This window comes from Danio rerio, chromosome 16 (assembly GCF_049306965.1).
Source record: "Danio rerio strain Tuebingen ecotype United States chromosome 16, GRCz12tu, whole genome shotgun sequence".
NCBI classification, from domain to species: domain Eukaryota; kingdom Metazoa; phylum Chordata; class Actinopteri; order Cypriniformes; family Danionidae; genus Danio; species Danio rerio.
The window spans coordinates 3,240,720-3,258,621 of NC_133191.1; the positions used below are offsets into that span (position 1 = coordinate 3,240,720).

Genomic DNA, 17,902 nt, shown 5'->3' on the forward strand with positions numbered 1-17,902 from the left:
AGATCTCTGACACCGTCATGAGAGGCTTCAGTTCAGAGCCAACACATTGAACTGCATTATGAGAAACTCTCGGATCATGGCCCAAGTGGAGCATGAGAACAGTTCACAGCTCAAATCTCCACATTAAAACAACAGTATACTGTGTTATCAACCTTATTCCTAATGTACGAGTGGCTGCAGCCTTTGGAAGGTTTTTGGCTTGACACTTCTGGTCTGATTCAGTCATTCATTCATTTTCCTTTGGCTTAGTCCATTTATTTATCAGGGGTCACCAACATTCCAGCATATGTTTTACGCAGTGGATGCCCTTCCAGCCGCAATCCAGTACTGGGTAACACCCACACACTCTCACATTCACACACACACTCATACACTACAGCCAATTTAGCTTATTCAATTCTCCTATAGTGCATGTGTTTGAAATGTGGGGGAAACCAGAGCACCTGGAGGAAACCCACACCAACACGGGGGAGAACATGCTCCCCACAGAAATGCCAACTGGCCCAGCTGGGACTCGAACCAGCAACCTTCTTGCTGTGAGGCGATAGAGCTAACCACTGTGCTACCTTGATTCTAGAATCTGAATCAGGAGAATCTGTAAATGTCTTTTGTTTGGTTATGGGAGTGATGTGTGTTGTCATCTCATTGGTTGTTTACTGTCGTAGGGATCGGATGAAACCATTCGCGTGGTCTCCATGGACAGGGACTATCATGTGGAGTGTTACCACTGTGAGGTGAGTTTGAAGGCGACGCTACTTACTTTCAAAATAATAGTTAGTTGTTTAGCGGTCATCAGCATCTTTTTTTTACTTTATTTATTTATTTATTTTTTGTCGAGTCTACCAAAAAAAAAAACACACAATATCAATAATTTACACCTTTTTATTTTATTTTTATTTTATTTTTTTTTTACAATAAATGTACACACACACACACACATTAATAGCAGAGGTCTTTCTTGAAAAAACTAATCGTATAAATCAGAGGTGTGTTGCATTCCTGATCAATTAATTAGAGGATCCCAGTTTTTATACAATTTTTCAGTGGAACCTCTTAATGTTAACGTAATTTTATTTAAATATATAAAATAGACATCAAATCGTCTAACCATGAGAGTCAAAGGAGGTTTAGAAGACCTCCAGTGTAATAAAATCCGTCTCCGGGCTATCATTGACACAAAGGCTAGAACATTAGCATTCTTAATTGAACGGTTATCCAATAAAGCAAAGTTGAAAATTGTAGAAAAAAGCATCAAAGAAAGAACTCCAAAAATTTGCACAAGAAAAAAACATGTTGGTATGATCAACAGGAGCCAGAGAGCAGCTATTACAGCAAACATCCACGCCTGGGAATGGCTTACCTAATTTGACATTCGTTAGGTGAATTCTATGAAGAACCTTAAACTGAATCAGACTCAGTCTGGCACAAGAAGAAGAGGAACTAACTCTCTCAGCAGCCATTTTCCACCATTTCTGATCCAAACCAACTCAAAGTTCTTTCTCCTATTGATGCTTAAACAGGGAACAGGGCTTCTGCGGGGTCTTAAAAAGTCTTAAAATTCCTTAAATTTAATAATCAAAATGTAAGGCCTTAGAAAGCCTTAAATTCACTGAAATCATGTGTTGTAGGTCTTAAATAATTTTAAAAAGGTCTTAAATTTCCTATGTCCATGTAAAGCTATCCAATCTGACCAACACCCATCTAACCATTAACATTCCATCTCGATAAGCGTTTTACCAAAAGTTTATTTATTAACTCTTATTTATTAACTCTATTTACCAACTCTGTTTATATTTATATGTATAAACATATGGTTTAATTATCTTCCTTGCAAAATTAATTTTCGATGTTTTTTTTTGTTTTAACTGGGCTATAAGAAACAATCCTTAGCGTTTAGCCTTGTTTAAGTCAAAAATGTTATTCATAATAGTGTTAAAAAGGTCTTGAAAAGTCTTAAATTTGACTTGATGAAACCTGCATAAACCCTGGGGAATGAGAGGGCAAAGTATAGGTAAGAATCAGATTGTATGAATTAGATATAGAGCTGTGATTCTGAATTAAGCTCTTCTCATATAGAGAAGCCTCTAGGTCATCAGCATCTTAATTCCTTTGAAGTTTTTCATACATAGATGAAAAAACATGAGCATTATTTTGTATTTATGCATGTATTCTATCATCTTTGCATCAAATTACAAAAAACTAATGACCGCTTGTGTGAGGTGTTTGCAATTCAGCATCTATGGACAGTAAATCTGACATTATTCTCTCTTCTGCTACTGTAATCAGTCTCACACTATTTGTTTCCTTCTGAAAGTCTTGATAACACCATGGTGGAGTTTTTATTTTATTATTTCAGCAAATAGCATTGTAAATAATGATTTCTTGTGTTCTCCCATTCACTGCGCTCTGAGTTTACCAACTATGACGATTTCTGCTGCTGAGAAACCAGTAAATGTGAAAAGGGTCCACACACCTGATGCATTTTAACCAGCACTAGAGCTCCATTTTGAGGGATGCAAACGAAAACAGTGGTCCCCACATACTTCCTGTTTTACATTTTTAATTTCTACAGCTTCTGAGAATCCAAAAAGAGGCACATATTGATAAATAATGTTATTATAGCTGCTTTAACAATCAGTTATGATTGAATTGCATTCTTGTTACAGTTATGAAATAGTTTGATAGCAAGCAGGAAATGTTCATGGACCAATGACACGACCACATTAAAACGATGTATAAATGACTGATTTGTTGGCTTTGGTGGTGATGCTGTAAAGCTGTTTTGCTGAAGATGTGAATGTTTTTTCTTCAGGACTGTCAGATGGAGCTGAATGATGAAGAAGGTCACCGCTGTTATCCTCTAGACGGACACTTGCTCTGCCACGCGTGTCACCTAAAACACATCGACCCCCAGTCCACAGCAAACAACTTCCACACTCACTTTTAGACATCTGCACTGCACAAATACGCTTTTCTTATGTAGATTTGTTGTCTTGTTTCTTGCCCAAATACCTCAAAATTCCTAAATCAAGAAGCATTTAATTGACAAGCAGAACATAATGTCTTGTTTTAGGAAATAATGTGTAAAATTAATGTGAGTTTTTTTCTAAAAACAAGATTATTTTGCTTGTTTTAAGGAAAAACTCACTTTATTTTGGCACATTACTTCTGAAAATAAAATAATATTTTATGCCTGTCTAAAAAATAATTCTTCATTTAAGAGGTTTTAGATATTTGGGCTAGAAACAAGACAGAATCTAAGAAAGAAAAGCATTTTTTGCAGTTTGACGCCCTCCTGTGGCACTTCACAGACAATACCAAAGATGCTCCGCTGGTGCAATACCAAATTCAGTCAAGATTGCGTTATAAATGTGTGAGATACAGTGGATATAAAAAGTCTACACCCGTGTTAAAATGCAAGGTTTTAGTGTTGTAAAAAAATAAAACTAGAGTAGAACTTTTTCCTCACACCTTTAAGGCAATACTTTGTTGAAGTAAATAAAAAACTAAAATAAAGTGGTTGCATTAGTGTACACACCTTTAAGGCAATACTTTGTTGAAGTAAATAAAAAATAAAGTGTTTACTGTAGTTTCATTTTTATACAAGACAGAAACCTTGCATTTTAACAGGGGTGTGTAGACTTTTTATATCCACTCTCCATCATTATTATATTACATCATTTAAGAAATACTTCTATTTATATTTTATTATTTTATATTTAGCTTTTCCATTATTATACAAATGCTGTACACGATGAGCCGCTGGCTTACACGGCAATATTGCTGCAGAGTTTTTTGTAAATATAGCAACTATTACGAAACCTTTAACTGAGTTTCTCCAAAGCCAAGGAAGAATATATAAGCTTTTATTTAAGTTTTACTAAAGGTGTGCTCGGTAATTGTATTCATTCTCTTCTTGTACTGGTTTATATAGCTGTTTTATTATTAGTATTATTATTTTGTTTTGGTGTACTGATACATGTACAATACATAGTCAAGCTCAATTTACACCAACAGATGTTTATTTGGGGTGTAATAGATAATGTACTTCACGTTTACCAAATAGACATGGCTATTTATGAATGTATATTTATTATAGTAATATAGACCCAGTTGCATGAAAATTGGGTATTAAAATCAGTTAATGTTCTGTCACACTTCAAAAAAATGGCTCCTCTCTGAGTTTTTGTCTTGTTTCTAGTCTAAATATCTACAAATTCTTAAATCAAAAAGCATTTCCTTGTCAAGTAAAAAATATTGTCTTGTTTTTAGAAATGATATCTCAAAAATAAGTGTGTCTTTTTCTTAAAACAGCAAAATAATCTGTCAATGGGGTAAGTCAAATAATCTTTCAAAGCGAAAACAGGGTACCCCCGGGACCCTCCTAATTAAATTCACAGCTTTTTAAGACCTTTTTATTACCATTTCAAATGAAATTTAATGCCTTTGTACCCATTCCGACAGAAGTATGAGGGGAAAATGTAAAATCTGTATAAATTTTGAACCCTAGAAAATAATTATGTACAAGTGACTACTTAAATTGAATAAAACATTTTTAAAAGCACACACACACACACACACACACACACACACACACACACACACACACACACACACACCTGTAACAAGCTGTCTGTATAAATCCACACACACATAGACACAAAGCACCAAGCAAGCAACAAAGCATTACGCTCTCTCTCATTCACACACATAAACACACACACATATGCGCGCTTGCTCGCTCGGGAGCTTAAGTGCCAGTGAAAGACTGTCCAGAAAACTCCTGCTATGAAATTGAGCACTGTTTCTGTTTTTAAGCAGTTAGAGCATTGTAAATACTCGCGCTCGCCTCCCTCGCCATAGTAGCGTAAGTTACAGCGACGCACTTTCTGCTATGACGTGGAGCGTGAGTTGCACTCAGCGATACGCTGCATGATTTTTAATTAGCCTACATTAGTAACAGGTCATTTTGTTATGGTATGAACTTTAATCCTAGGGAAGGCAAAAATAAATAAATTATTTAAGATCTTCGTAGCGAAATCCAAGACTTTGTATACCAAATTCAAGGCTATTAAGGCCTTAATTTGAGATTATCAAATTTAAGACTTTTTCAATGCTTTTCAGACCTCACGGGTGCTCTAAAAAACAAAATTATTTTGCTTGTTTATGGGGAAAACTCAGTTAATTGTTGCATATTATTTCTAAAAACAAGACAATATTTTTTACTTGAAAAGAAAATGCTTCTTGATTTAAGAATTTGTAGATATTCATACTTGAAACAAGACAAAAACTTGCAGATTTAATTAATTTTATATGGAAGGTTGTTTCCACCACAGTAAAAGTAATAAAAAATGTGTAATTGGGACTCAAAATAGAAAATTTTTACAAAAAATATTTACTTGTAAGTTTGCTTTTCTGTGATCTGTGAGAAATCAAATCAGAACTGCAAAAATAATTGACAACTTTGCAACTTTAAAGGGGACCTAATATGCAAAAATCACTTTTAATCTGGGTTTAAACACTGTTGTGTGTCAGCAGTGTGTGAATATAAGCAGCTTCTAATGGTGAAAATGAATTAATTTTATTCTTTATAATCACACTTGATCAAAACCGTCTGCTGAAACACTTTGATTGACATTCTCCCTTTGTACGTGTCATCAGAGGGGGAAAGCCCCGCCCACTAATGACCATCTCTCCCTCATTAGCATAGAACTTTAGTCTTGTTTTTGAATCTGCCACTATGCTGACACAGGCATTTGTAGCTCCGCCTTTTTTGAAAATAGCTCATTTGAATTTAAAGCCACAGTCACCAAAACATCACTATTAGTTAGGATCAACGCCTAAAGGGGTCAGTTTCAGAGAGTTATCAAACAATATTAGTGTGGTATTTTGAGCTGAAACTACACACTCACACACTCATCAGAGACTTGTTTTTTTATCTTGGGCATAATAGGTCTCCTTTAAACTCAGAATTACAAGGAAAAAAGTCAAAATTTTAAGAAAGATAGGTGCAGTTGTGTTGTGGAAATGTGCTGCCATACATTTTAAATGCCAAACACTTTTCATTTCATTAAACTTAGAAACTTTTCTCACCGATCACATCAGTTTAATTACCACAACATCAATGATCTGTCATTTGACCTTTATTTTCTCACACAATCAGATTAGCATTTTCAACAGCTGTACATTTGTATTCTCAGTAATACCTTTGCGATTTCATCTCCACTGTAAGTCCTGGCAGGTCAAACACATACTTCGACTGACTGGAAGACGAATTACTCTCGGTTTAGTTTTCTTGAGGCCATTATTTCAGATGCATTTATTTTTCCTGATAATTATACTTCTGTACATAGTGTTCTCCATAAACATTGGGCCTTACAGAACATCAGGTGATTTTCCAAGACTGCCATTACTGAAGCCAGGAGTAAAGATCATGTAAATGTGGGAACTTGTTTTGCAAAACACACACCAGATGAAGATGAAATGATCTCGAGGCCATATATGAGTACAGCTCAGCTCACCGTGAAGGACTTGGCGAGTCTGTTTCTGTATTTTGATTGTTTTAAGTTGATTGTGATCTCTATCAGTATTATTTATCCATCTGCTCCAATTAAAAATAGGATATGATGAGGTTATTGGAAATTGTGTCATGCTGGTGATTTCTTAAAATATTGTATGCAGACATGCCAGGTCTGCTTACAATACACACGTTTAAATCAAGGGTCATGTTTTTGGGGGGTTTTATGCAACACAGGCTCATTACGGATATGTACCCAGGTCTACATTTCTGGGGAGAGCAGAATACATAACCGGAGGTACGTCTGCTCGCAGTTTTGGTTTGTGCAAATCCACCAGAGGGTGCTGTGCATGCTTTTTTATGATCTCAAATTTCTTGCAGGTTCTCTTCTCGCATAAATCCAGCAGGCCAGCTTGGTTTATCTTTTTTGCTGTGGTTTTACCTGGTTTCTGGAACCGTTCTTCCCCGGATTCAAACCCTATCATCATGATCAACTCCTCTCCGTGTCCCAAGTCCACCGACATACACAGCGAGCTACTGGGCAACTGGTAAAAGCCAGTGGAGGTAAGCGGAACACAAAAAGGAACACAAGCCATCAGTAGTGTCATACCGCCTCGTAGCATCCATTTTAAAGACGAAATGCAGCCAGACGTACCTGTGGGTACATAATTAGAGCTCTCCAGAAATATAGACAACGGTACATATCCACAATGACCCGGTGTTGGTTTATATGACACGAGGACATATATGAGAAGCAATTTTGCTTACTTTTATGATTTAATAGCCAATCAGTCCATTAAAAGTGCAGAAGGTGATCTGCCTAAATGCTAACCGGTTAGCATGATATCTTTGAAATACAATACCAATAATGTAATGAAGCTGACAATACATCTTTAAAATCACTGGAATAAACGATTCAATTAAATTATAAACTATTTTTCAAGAGTTCACACTTAGCTGAGGATTGATTATAAAGCATGTTTGGCATGCTGTCCTGGGAGAGAGCCCTGAGCTCAGAAGATCCTCGAGCTGCAGGGTTTCCTCACGTTTGTAAGGCGAGAGGGGAGTTTGAGCTCAGGTAGATCTGGAAAGCTCCCCTGCTGATAGTGATCGCTCTAAAGAGATAACTACTTACTAGGAGCATAGTGCCGATTTGGATTAGTCAATTAACTTAAGTTGCATGTTTTGGGATGGTAAGAAGAAACCGGGGACCCCGGGGGAAACTCACGTGAGCACGGGGAGAACGTGTAAACTCCACACAGAAATGTCGGCTGGTTTGGTAATGACTTGAACCAGTGATGTTTTGCTGTGAGGCAACAGTGCTAACCACTGGCCCGCCTGCCACCCATCTAGGAAAGGAGGAGGAGTAGGGGTGAAGGGGGATTCTTCAAAACAAAGATGGCTGTCATATGGAACTTAGGGTATTTATAGTGGCTTAGCAATCGTCTGATTGGTGAATCGTTAATTGAATTATTATTATTATTTCCTTTATTTAGCCAGGAGATCACATTGAGACAGTACTGTCTCCTCTTCCTGTGAGACCTGGTCAAGATGGCAGGCAGCACATAAAGTTTCACATAAAGTCACAAAAACACTACCACAAAGTTACAATTACCATTCATAAAAACATCAGATCATTAAAAACAATTACAAGTGGCCTTTAGGATGTTGTGTAAAAGGTGTTTAAAAGTACTCAGAGTCGGCAGTGTGTTAAGATTGAGCCTATTTTGCAGGTCATTCCAAGCTCTGGGAGCGTAAACGGAAAAAGCATGTTTGCCAAGTTCTGACAGGGACGAATACATGAACCAGATCTAGTGTGTTGGTTATTTGTGTGAAATGTTAACAAATTAGAAAGATAGGATAGTAATTTACCTAAAAGAGCCTTTAAAATAAATAAGTACGATGTAATTTTCTCCTTTGATATAAAGATAACCAGTCTAAGGAATCATACAAATGACAGTGATGTGTTCGTGAGTCTGCACCTGTGACGAAGCGTCCTGCTGCATGATCAACAGAATCTCGTTTTCTTAGTAGAGTAGCTGCTGCGTGCATATAAAGATGATCACCATAATCCATTATAGACAGAAATGTACTCCTTTTTTACGGGCTTTATAAGGAAAACAATTTTTTGATCGGTATAAAAAACCTAATTTTGACTTTTTCAATAACTTGTCAATGTGTATATCAAAGGCTAATCTCTCATCAATCCAAATACCTAGATATTTGTAGAAGCTAACTCTTTCTATTTGAACACCATTCAGAGTTGTGATTGTCTGGTCTGTTAACTTAGTGCGGCCACGGCTAAAAAATGCAAACCAGCTGCAAGCAATCATAAGCATGCGATCCTCTCCAAATTAGTTTATAGGTAATCTTTACTTAAACAGTTATTTTAAAAAGCAAACACAATTTTACAGTGTGTACTGTATTTTTGAATAAATAAATGCAGCCTTGGTGAGCAGGAGAAGCTTATTTTCAAACATTTAATAATCATACTGACCCCAAACTTTTGACCGGTAGTGTTCATACATATATATTCATTCATTTATTTTATTTATGGCTTAGTCCCTTTATTAATCAGAGGTCGCCACAGCGTAATGAACAGCTCCCGAAACTCTTTTCCCGATCTTTCTGAATGAAATGCCTACTTTACTACATCCAATCAGCTCGCAGTAGATGAAACAAGCTGTTTGCTCCTGTTTTTCTTGGAGCTGTCACAATACAACAAAAATGGTTGCAGATACTGCTTTATAGGGACGTATATACAGTTGAAGTCAGAATTATTAGCCCCACTTTGAATTATCTTTTCTTTTTTAAATATTTCCCAAATTATGTTTAACAAAGTAAAGAAATTTTCACCGAATGTCTGATAATATTTTTTCTTCTGGAGAAAGTCCTTTTTGTTTTATTTCGGCTAGAATAAAAGCAGTTTTAAATTTTTTAAGAACCATTTTAAGGTCAATATTATTAACATAAAAACATCTGTTAAAACCTGATTAACTTATTAAAATTAATTAAAGTAACACAAAACATTTGCTGAAACCTGATTAACTTATTACAATGAGTTAAAGTAACACAAAAACATTTGTTAAAATCTGATTAACTTATTGAAATTAGTTAAAGTAACAATAAACATTTGCTGAAATCTGTTTTTCTTATTAAAATAAGTTATAGTAACACAAAACCATCTGTAGAAACCTGATTCACTTATTAAAACAAGTTAAAGTAACACAAAAACGTGTTGAAACCTAACTGCTACCATGTCAATATGGAGCAAAATCTCTGAGGAATATTTCCAGTACCTTGTTAAATCCATGGTACGAAGGATTAAGGCAGTTCTGAAGGCAAAAGCGGGTCCAACCCAGTAAAGTGTACCTAATAAAGTGGCCGGTGTGTAATAACATATTTGAAATTTCTAGATATTAATATTTACTTTTAAAGACTCAATATGGACTTTGGAAAGGATACCGCATCATTGACATCTTATGTATCAAACAGTGTTACAGGAGAGACTGACCTGAGTAACCTAATATAGTCTAAAACAGAGGTGTCCAAACTCGGTCCTGGAGAGTTTAGCTCCAAGTTACCCTAATCAAACACACCTGAAGCAGCTAATCAAGCTCTCACTACATATAATAGAAACTTCCAGGCAGGTGTGTCGAAGCAAATTGTAACTGAACTATGCAGGATAGTGACCCTCCAGGACTGAGTTTGGACACCCCTGGACTAAATGACTTCAGAAGCTCACTGTAGTTATTTAGTACTTGACAAAACTACTGTTCGGAGGATTTCTGTACTCATGATACACACGCTCATTACAAATATGTTGTTCATTTTCATTTCAGAATAGTTTTAACAGATGATATTGATTAAATTAACCCAGAATGCTCTTTAAAATTCAGAACCAGACCCAAAGTGAGATAATGTTGTTTTATTGCCTTATTACAAGACTGAGTTTAAACTAACTCATTTAAACGCAATGAGACCTGTATATAAATGCTGAGTAAGCTATTTTACTCATGAGTAAGTATACTCTATATTTGTAATTATGCAGTAATTAAGTCTCCATAATCTTCTGGTTGAACTTTGTCAGCTGAAAACTGGTCAGAAACACAATTGAAGCAAATCTTTCTTTATTTTTCTCACAATGCACATGAACAGAAGACAAACAGACATGTCAACACCATATTTACATATTTACATACTGCATGTTACGTTAGATTAAGTCGTAAGATAGCTTCGTAGCAGGCTGTGCAGCAGGGTCTACACTCGTTCAATTTGCGAAGCTTTGCGAGGTCCAGATTCAACATCACCAGCTGGTTCAAGTAGTCCCTGCTTATCCACATGCGTCTCCTCTCCAACAAAAACTCGAATGCTTCTTCCAGCTTCATGCGCTGGTGGATCATCAGATATGCCATAAAAAGCACGACGGACTGGTTTAAGCCCTCGCTGCAGTACAGCAACACCTTATCTGAGGAAATGCAGAAAAAAAGACGGTCAAAACAAGCTCATTCAACTAATAACACAGCTGAAGTCACAATTATTCAGTTATTAGAACTATTATGTTGAGAAATGTGCTGAAAAAAAATCTGCTTTCTGTTAACAGAAACAACAGGAATATACAGAAATAACAGGAATATACAGGAATATACAGGGGGGCTAATAACTCAGGGGGGCTAATAATTCTGCTTCAACAGCAGATGAATATTGCATGTGTGTGTGTGTGTCAACTCTTACTCTTTGTGTCACTCAGGGCCTTGTGTAGGAATTCTGCTGCTGGTGAAAAGAACTGTGCTATGTTTGGCCAGCCCTGGACTCCGAATCCTGAACGCACATTGTAGTAAGTGATGTTCTTCTTCTGGTAGTAGTCCTTCCATTCCTCTTCCTCTAAGGACAACGGCACAGCGTTCACAATGTGCGTGATGTTCATCTTTTTCAGTTTGACTTTGTTCCTCGCTGTTTTCCTGCACAAGAACACAACAACATCCTCAATTTCCCTTCACTTTCACTGACTGAAAAGCTGAATTTACAATGAAGAACACACAGCGCTCACTCTGGAGTTCTGTAAATCTACAAATGCTGAATTTAACAAAGTTTACAGGAGCTTGTTATTTTTTAATAACGCAGATTCTGAACAGTTTTCAGCATTTTGTGCTTTTTTTACTCCATCTGTCCTCAAATCTGTAGTCAAATAGTTTGAAGTAGTGTGGTCACGATACTGGGATTTCAGACTTTGATATGATACCTTGACAAACATCGATACCCTACTATATGATTTTCGATACTACAAGTTAAAAATATCGATATTTGGTACAAGTTTCGATACCAAGGAACGAGGAAGTAGTATGTCCCAAAGCTTGCATACTTTTAGGGTGTAGTATAAGTATGCGAATTGGGACGCAACAACTGACTGAGCACTGAGCGAACAAAAACCAGCCTCAGACAGTATTTTACCAGCCTGAATTTGAGGACTGAATTTGATTGCAGGTTGACAAGCGGAATAAAATGGCTGGGAGAAATACCCTAACCACAACAACATGATAAAACATGACTTAAAAACATTTACCCTGACTTTTAATGTCTGCAATAGATCTTTTAAAAACTCCATAACTGTGGGAATTAAGCCCGGGTGAAACCCTGCATCATTATTTGACTGTATGCTTTGCTGTTATATGTGTGTTGTAGACTTACTCGTCAGCTATGAAGACATTGGGCCAGACTTCACTGACAGGAGTCCAGTACTGGGAGGGTTTGACGGTACGAAGGTACATTTGGGAAATGATCTGAGGGTGGTTTATGTCGACCGATGAAAACTCCGGCATCAAACCCGGCTGTTGCTGCTGATTGTGGTGACAAGCGAAGACGACTAGCTGCGTCAGGAGGTCCCTGCTCATTCTGATGTGTTTACGATTTATCATATGGCTAATGGCCTTCGTCAATGTTTTTCCGTGGTATATCATCAGATATGGCACCACGAAAAAGCAGGCGTGCCTCGAACCCTGTTGATCCTGCACCAGCAGCTGATCTGAGAAAAGAAAGACACAAAACAATTGAACACACTAGAACATGATATTAATACACTGTGTGTGTGTGTGTGTGTGTTTGTGTGTGTTTGTGTGTGTGTGTGTGTGTGTGTTCTTACTCTCTGGGTTGCTCAGAATCTTGTGCATGAGTTCTGCCACTCTGTAGATATGACAGCTAAAGTTAAACGGGTCATCGTCTCTTGAAAACACGTTGTGGTAGGAGATGTTCATTGTCTCGTACAGCTTGGCCTGTTTCCTCCTCAATGTATCTTGATTTGCCAAAATGGGTAAAGTGTTCAGGACGTGTGTAATTCCTCTCCTCTTCAGTGCAACTATATCCATTGCCCTTTTCCTGCACAAAATCACAAACAACTTTCATCAGCTTTCTATACGGACTTACAATGCAGAAACATATACAGACTCAAAGGAAACCTCTTAAGTATCTTCAGTAACCTCTTACAATATATTCAGCTGAATTAACTCATTCATTTGTCACTAATCCAGCTCCACAATATATTTTATTTCCGGCAACAAAGGCTGGAATGTCAAATAGACAATGTGGGACAGGGAGAGCTTCTGAAGTAATCACTCTCTTGAAGTAACCTACCCAACACTGTCTCCATTACCCATTTAAAGCATCACATGACTTTGTACTATACATCATGAATGTGTTGCAGACTTACCAGCTTCCAACGTAGAGGTTGTCGAAGACTTTACAGATGGAGACCCATTTCTTCCTGCTCTCCAATTGTTGCTTGTCCAGGTTGGAAATATTTTGGGTGAAATGCAAATGCAAGAGTGAAATCTTCTCTTCCATTTGAGGTTGTGGTTGAGGACCACTCAAGTCAGAGACACACAGCTCCCCTGAATCAACGGCCTTAGGTTCGGGTATATAACCGCTCGGACCTGGGACCGGTTCTGGATAGGGCTTTAAAGCACACTTATCCAGTTTGGAGCAGGCTTCAGTTTTGTGTATGTGTGAAATCTTCGTGACTGGTTTAAGACCGTACGGCTCACAAACATACATTTCCTCTGAATCAACTGCCTTAGGTTCGGGTCTATAACCGCTCGGACCTGGAACCGGTTCTGGATCGGGCTTTAAAGCACACTTATCCAGTTTGGAGTAGATTTCAGGGTCGTGTATGTGTGAAATCTTCGTGACTGGTTCAAGACCGTACGGCTCACAAACATACATTTCCTCTGAATCAACTGCCTTAGGTTCGGGTCTATAACCGCTCTGACCTGGGACCGGTTCTGGATCAGGCTTTAAAGCACACTTATCCAGTTTGGAGTAGACTTCAGGGTCGTGTATGTGTGAAATCTTCGTGACTGGTTCAAGACCGTACGGCTCACAAACATACATTTCCTCTGAATCAACTGCCTTAGGTTCGGGTCTATAACCACTCGGACCTGGGACCGGTTCTGGATAGGGCTTTAAAGCACACTTGTCCAGTTTGGAGTAGACTTCAGGGTCGTGTATGTGTGAAATCTTCGTGACTGGTTCAAGACCGTACGGCTCACAAACATACATTTCCTCTGAATCAACTGCCTTAGGTTCGGGTCTATAACCGCTCGGACCTGGGACCGGTTCTGGATCAGGCTTTAAAGCACACTTGTCTAGTTTGGAGCAGGCTTCAGGGTTGTGTATGTGTGAAATCTTCGTGACTGGTTTAAGACCGTACGGCTCACAAACATACATTTCCTCTGAATCAACTGACTCCACTTCAGGGTCTGGTTTATCGGCAGCAGAGTTGCTTCTGTTCTTCGCTGCGTCACTTTCAATTAAGTGTCGCTGCTCAGCGAGGATTGTTAATTTCCTCAAGAAGTCTCTGCTTGGCCTGATAAATCTCTTGTGTGTCACCAGATCAATGGAGTCCTCTGGTGTTTTGTTGTGGTGTATCATCAAATATGCCAGGAAAAGTGTGGCGGAGCGGCTGACGCCCTGCAGGCAGCACACCAACACCTTATCTGCAGGAACAAAGAGAGAAAGATCAACACAAACGTATCGCTAGCACATTTAGCACTGTAGGACAGATGGAGAGATGGATAGATAAATACTGTCCCCACAAGGATAGTAAACCCAGAAATTTCTGACGAGGGAAGAATATTAATAATAAAAATTGCTCTAAATGATTAAACTGGAGCTGTAAAAATGCAGAAATGTTTGGGTAAGTGCACTTTCTATAAAACACACTGAAATGCTCATCTGGAGTGTTATTGGAGGTTATTAATAAACTTTTATGACTTAAAGAAACAAATTGTACGTTAAGTTCTGTATTGTATTCGTGTGTGTGTGTGTGTGTGTGTGTGTGTGTGTGCGCGTGACATTGCTCTATATCCCCAGTTTTTCCAAAAGCTAATCAATCATACAGAATTAGCTGTTGTTTTGTAGAGAAAGTAAATATGCTGTTTACTGTAAGTGTTTGGGTGCAAGAAATAGAAAACACAGTTTTATGAAACTCTTCCATTGTTCTACTGTAAATATAGTATTTACAACAGTTTAATGAGAGCTCCAGCGCACTACCGCACTAATGACAGTGACTGGAGAGACTCTGATAAATACTCTAGTGTACTTAACTGTTTACAGAGTAATGTTGAGTTTTCACTTCAGTAAACTCTGCTGTATTGTTGCATAATAGACCATATAAGTGTAGAAAACAGCAGTTTCGACTATTATTTTATATTACTGTAGTACCACAGAATCACCAAACAGATTAATTCTGTGAAGAACTTTACAATAGTTAGAGTTTAAAAACAGCACAGTATTTACTGCTATACACTATAGTACTCCTGAATTACTGTAGTATTTGTTTCATGCGCAGTATAAAAGCCTTTACACCTATGAAATGTCCTCACAATTGCCAAAAAACAAACCAGCATTCGCTGAAAACAAACTCAACAATTTGGCAGTGTACAACACAATGTTGGTTCAGTTTGTGTGTGGAAGTGAACTCTTACTCTGTGGTTTGCTCAGGGCTGTATGAATGAAGTCTGCCGCTGGGAAAAAGTGTCTGGTGACATCAAACCATCCATCATCGTCTGCAGACAGTCTGAGGGAAGTGATGTTCATGTCTTTGTAAACCTTTTCCCATTCATTTTTGGATGTTTCATTCTCCAGCTCTGGTGCAGCGTTCAGGAGGTGTGTGATGTTCATCTCCTCCAGTCTGGCTGGGTCTCTGGCCGTATTCCTGCAAAAGAACACAACAGCCTTGATTAGTCTTCATTAAAACACTCTTACTCTACAATTGTCCAGGGGTGCGTTTCCGAAAACCATCGTTAGCCAACTAAGGTCGCAAGTGTGTTATTACAAACATCATTTGTTGATTTGACGTTTCCCAAATCTGTCATTCCAACAAACATTCGCAAACTGATTCGCAAACTTGTGCACTTGCAACTACATCTCTGGAGCTGTAGCTAGAAACCGTTCCTGGCTGTGTTCTATTTTCAGTTATCCCCCCTATGCCCTATTCATTTAGAACATTCTAACATGTAAACTTGGAATTATTAAAAAAGCATTAAGGTCATCTCTCTTAGCTGTAATTTGCTTTCAAAGTATTTTTACAGTTCAGTTTTAGCGATCTTCATGTTTACAATTGCTCCCTTCACAGTGCACTTTGAAAACATTGATGTCATTTTGAACACAACCAAAGCTAGTTTTGATTAAAATTAATATTGCATTTTTTTCTGAAATGTGTGTGTGAGAGAAATAATGGGGTTCATCTCTTAAGAAGTAGCTCAGATTGCCCAATACAGTCTACAACTGAGCTGTGTTTGATTTGTCTTCATAAGGCTGCAGTATGTTTTACTATTAATTACTGTTTAATTGGTATTAAAGTCACCATGACATTTAAATTTGCTCTTATTTTTTAAACTATTACCATTATTTATTAAATCATGCACCGCACAACATTTGTTACTCATTTCAGGACCGCTTCAGATGTGATGTGTGTTGCAGACTTACACATTTCCTATGAAGACGTTGGGCCAGACCTCAGTGACCGGTGTCCACTTCAGAGCGCATTTTTCCAGGCGGTCCTGCAGGCGGGTAATGCGTTCAGGATCTCTGGGATTAGGGACATCAAGTAATTCTGGATTCGGCTGTGATGAGTCCCTGGTTTCTCTGTTTCTCCGAAACTTTGCCTTCACAGCCTTCCATGCCCTTCTGAAGAAAGACAACACACGGTTGCTCTTCTTCACTTTGGTCTTTCCTACTAACAGACAAAAACAAAGAAACAAGTTATTAAGACATGTCTGAAATGAGTATATGAACATAATAATAAGCACCTGTTAATAACAGTGTTTCACCAAAAAAGCCTCAAAAGTGACTGAATGTAGTTTGATAAAAACAATATCTGCAGTTTTGTTTGTTTGAATGTTTATATTGAAACTGTCTGTGATTTTGAAGGAAGGGTACAGTGTTAGTTTGGACCTAGCATGATTAAACCTAACAAGGGCAAGACCATTACAGACATACTTATAAACACTTTACTTAATACTATACTTAATATACTTAATACTATACTTAATATACTTTAAAATAAAACTAGTACTATTGCTGTGCCTCTTTTGGGCCTTCATTTATATTCCTATACAAACATCTACATTTCTATAACAAGTTCAAGTTTGGGTTTCACAGATATAAAAACTACACATGATTAATTAAAGATATTTCAAAATATAGTGAATAATTGACGTTTACATGTATTTTATCATCCATTAAGACGACCTACAGTCTATATATGTGTTCAAATGTGTTAACTAAACATATAAGACGCCCTGTAGTGAAGTTTATACAGCTCAGAGAGCCTGTGTTTGTATTTATGTGTGACAGTAATGTGTTTAAGATGCTCTTTTCGACATTTACCGTTAGGGCTGATGCTCCGGGCGGCAGCAGGAGAGGGGCCGAAGCCGCCCTCAGCCTGAGCCTGCCCGGCTACGCCATCTGCTGGATCTTGTAGATGTTCGACGTCCAGCGAGGCCGGCATCACGGCGTTTCTTCTAATTAGGTTAGTCATGATATTTGTTTTCTTACACACTGTGTTAAAAACGCGTCGACAAACTGTATGGATTTCTTCACTACGGTGAAACTCTGCGTCCATTTAGTCTACACGACAATTTTCACACTAATGGCGTTTTTCGCTCGGTTACAGTCAGTAGAACTCAAATTCCGAACGCGCTCCATGGTTGCCACAGCAACGGAGTTACGTCATGGCGGAGACCCGCATTTTAAAAAATGCATCCATTCACTGATCGATCTGTCATCAAAATACATCATTACAGACGATCAATTTAGCGAGTTTTACATCACACTATAATACGAGATACTCTTTAATGTTAAAGTCACCAAAGCAGCCGTTCTTAGTCC

At 37.9% G+C, this 17,902-nt stretch overlaps 2 protein-coding genes across 4 annotated transcripts in view; one reads left to right on the plus strand and one right to left on the minus strand.

Moving 5' to 3' along the window:
• Window positions 1-6,642, plus strand: part of limd1a (LIM domains containing 1a) — a 37,626-nt gene extending 30,984 nt beyond the window's left edge. The window contains exons 7-8 of one of the 2 annotated variants that reach the window (XM_073925700.1): window positions 666-734; window positions 2,813-6,642. In XM_073925700.1, coding sequence (XP_073781801.1) covers window positions 666-734; window positions 2,813-2,947 — 204 coding nt within the window. In that variant the 3' untranslated portion in view covers window positions 2,948-6,642. Of the gene's footprint in view, window positions 1-665; window positions 2,783-2,812 lie in introns of those variants that run through there. The other variant, XM_073925699.1, reaches the window with a different exon arrangement.
• Window positions 6,643-10,630: 3,988 nt separating this feature from the next.
• LOC137487864 (uncharacterized) lies at window positions 10,631-17,782 on the minus strand. 2 transcript variants are annotated; one of them, XM_073925695.1, is made up of 8 exons: window positions 17,402-17,782; window positions 16,499-16,745; window positions 15,496-15,725; window positions 13,221-14,505; window positions 12,657-12,889; window positions 12,206-12,539; window positions 11,252-11,478; window positions 10,631-10,985 (listed from the first exon to the last, which is right to left on the minus strand). In XM_073925695.1, exons 1-8 carry the CDS (start codon window positions 17,634-17,636, stop codon window positions 10,726-10,728), a joined length of 3,051 nt encoding a protein of 1,016 aa, XP_073781796.1. In that variant the 5' UTR covers window positions 17,637-17,782; the 3' UTR covers window positions 10,631-10,725. The 2 variants fall into 2 exon arrangements, with proteins under 2 accessions (XP_073781796.1, XP_068070161.2); XM_068214060.2 differs by having other exon boundaries at window positions 16,499-16,748; window positions 17,402-17,774.
• Window positions 17,783-17,902: the final 120 nt, after the last annotated feature.